The 2,900-nt window shown below is 47.4% G+C and overlaps 1 protein-coding gene across 1 annotated transcript; it reads left to right on the plus strand.

The window, feature by feature from the left end:
* Window positions 1-1,115: 1,115 nt before the first annotated feature.
* Window positions 1,116-1,435, plus strand: LOC126487323 (40S ribosomal protein S28). Its single transcript, XM_050120037.1, has one exon. It carries the CDS (start codon window positions 1,136-1,138, stop codon window positions 1,343-1,345), a length of 210 nt encoding a protein of 69 aa, XP_049975994.1. The 5' UTR covers window positions 1,116-1,135; the 3' UTR covers window positions 1,346-1,435.
* The last annotated feature ends 1,465 nt before the right edge of the window (window positions 1,436-2,900 follow it).

Genomic DNA, 2,900 nt, shown 5'->3' on the forward strand with positions numbered 1-2,900 from the left:
CTGACTGCCCAGTTATCTGTTGTGCATCCTTGAAGAGGCACCTTCCCAGTCCTGTCCTTCTCTGCATCTCTTGAGCACTTGTTCCTGTCCTGTGGGACCTTCCCAGTCCTGCCCTTCTCTGTATCTCCTGAGCACTCGTTCCTACGAGGCCTGCATGCAGCCGGTACCAGCCTGAATACCTCGGTTATCTCAGGGGAATTTTAGCTCTTCCTAGGAACTATCCTTAAAGGTTGATGTGATGTTTTGCTGGTTTTCTTTATCCCCACATTGTCTAACCCATGTCCTACAGTGGACAATAAGTATTCCATAGATGTTCTTAAGGTAAAAAGAAAAACCATAAAAACACAAAGCCCTGTATCTGATAAAGCCTTATACTATTTACTGTGAGCCAAGCAATGGCTTAAGAAAGTGGCTCATTTACTGTCCCATCACATTCTTGAGAAGAAAGTGCTCTCATTAACTTCCTTTCACAGAAGATGACATTGGTATAGAAAGAGGTGGAAGAAAGAGGTCAGAAACCTAGCAGACAGCAGAGCTTGGCATTAACCCAAGGAGCTTGGCTGTGGCTCTCCCCCTGCACTTCCCTTCATCTGTGCGTACGATAACGGCGTTCTTGGTTTTCCCATACAAGAGCCATAAAGGATGTTTCACTGTGTTCTGTAAAATGCATCAGCAACCTGACGGCGTTGCCATTCCATATACAAGGCACACTCTTTGTGGACATTAGCAGAACAGGGAGACCAGCCATCGGGCTGGCTGACTGGAGATGTAGTCATTTAGTCTTTGTTTCTTCACTGACCTCAGCTAAGACTAGACAAAGCCTAGACGTGTGTAAAGCTCCCAGAACCATGGTCAGTGGTCTATGGGAAGACCATCGCAAAAAGTAACTAAGGGATGAGATGCTCAGATGGGTGGGAACTAATTTGAAAATGAATATCCATGGGTTCAACACGGGCCAATCCTATCATTGCAAACTCCAAAATAACAAGGTCACACATTTATTTCTACCAGTGACCTACAGCCCCTGCTTTGGCAGAGCTATTGTTGTTTGATAAAAGAGCCCAGCGTTTTAGCCTTTGTTAGCATGGGCAACATTAAAATAGAGAGTGGAGCTCTCCGCCTGATCGCCGCCATCATGGACACGAGTCGTGTGCAGCCCATCAAGCTCGCTAGAGTAACCAAAGTGCTGGGCAGGACCGGTTCGCAGGGACAGTGCACGCAGGTCCGTGTGGAATTTATGGATGACACCAGCCGCTCCATCATCAGAAACGTCAAAGGCCCCGTTCGAGAGGGAGATGTGCTCACCCTATTGGAGTCAGAAAGAGAGGCTCGGAGGTTGCGCTGACTGACCTTCCTGCTGGGTCCTGAGTATCCACCACTTGGCCCATGATGACCTGCGACTATTAAATAAAACATTTGTATTGTTTAAAAAAAATAGAGAGTGGACCTAGAGCAAGCTGCCAACCGACAAAGTGCTACGATGCTGGAAGGAAGTAGGAAGGCCAGACAGTTTCCTTGGACCCATTAAGGGAGGAGGAGGGATTGGTGTGATGGTGAAGCTCAATAGGAGGTGCACGGCACGAAGTTTTACTTCCCCTTTGCCATCGGATCACATAGATCGGCTGTAAAAACACCGAGTGTTGAATATTAGCCCCCTTGCTTGCTTGTTTATTGCTTTTTTTTTATCATCTAAACAACTTGGTGCTAATTTCTAACATTCAACATTTATGGACTTCCAGGAACTCATAAATGTCACATCAGGCTGCCTCCTGGTGAATTTTTAATCAAGGGGGAGAATTTCAGCTACAAATAGACCAAGAATCAAGAGGCCCAGTATTGATCGGTCAAAGTGGCACTTACGAACTTGAGGTTGAAGCCGTTTGGATAAAAGGATGCTGGGCTTTCTATGGCTCCAGAGACATCGTTTTCCCCCCATCAAGTCCAGGTGAGTATCAGACATCCCCTCCTAGTTATCGAGCAGGAGGGGCAAGTGCTATGAGGTCAACTGGTTGTCCATATTCACAGCTATAAATATGAGAGGAGGAGTTGAACCTCAGGGCCCATGCCAAGTACTGTCTCAGGAGTGCTCTGGATGTCTCCAGCCAATCCCAAAGCAAGCAGCATCTTCTTCCCCACCCAACGTAGCACTTCTTGGATGGGCTGGGCTGGGCCCAGCTGCTCCACTTGCAGCCCTTGCTAGGGTTTGGCCTCGGAGGCCTTGAATTGTCCTCTCAGAGATACAGAATGGTGCTTGTTATGTCAGGGATCACTCAGCCCATGAATGATGTCTCTCCCTAATGCCAAGCCATGAATCATTGGTCTGTGGTACTGTAAAATTAACATGCGCCGCTATAAATAACTCATCTGTAATGGGCTGTCGTTGATGGCTTTTTGGAAAGGTTTGACTCAGGAGTAAGGGTTTTAATGACTGTAATTGAAATTAGATGAAAAGCATCAGTATTGGGCTCTTTTTTCCTGACCCTCGAGAGGACAAATTCCATCATATGTCAAAACAATTATGCTGTGTCAAACCTGAGGGACAGGATGTCGTGGCACCTCTCCTCCAGCACCTTCAACTGCTGTCTCCTGAGACGTGCCCGGCCAGTGACAGGGCACAGGCTGGCAGCTCCGCGGTGCTGCTTCTTCACAATGGAGTATGGCAGCAGAGAAAAACAACCCCACCCCGTTCCCAGGTGGAATCTGTCATCAGCAGGAAGAGCCATTATTATCAATAACAAGGATGGTCCTTTGTACATCGGAATACAATTTACACGGCTTTCACGTCCATTATCCCATTTGACCCCCAGCCGAGTCCCGGGAGTGTAGGTCAGATATAGTCTTGCTATTATCATCTTCAGCTGGATGAGAGGACGAACGCTCAGAGAGCTCAGTGACTTGCC

The sequence above is a fragment of the Alexandromys fortis genome, unplaced genomic scaffold, assembly GCF_014885135.2.
Source record: "Alexandromys fortis isolate MF-2015 unplaced genomic scaffold, M_Fortis_MF-2015_v1.1 scaffold_168, whole genome shotgun sequence".
In the NCBI taxonomy this organism is placed as follows: Eukaryota; Metazoa; Chordata; class Mammalia; order Rodentia; family Cricetidae; genus Alexandromys; species Alexandromys fortis.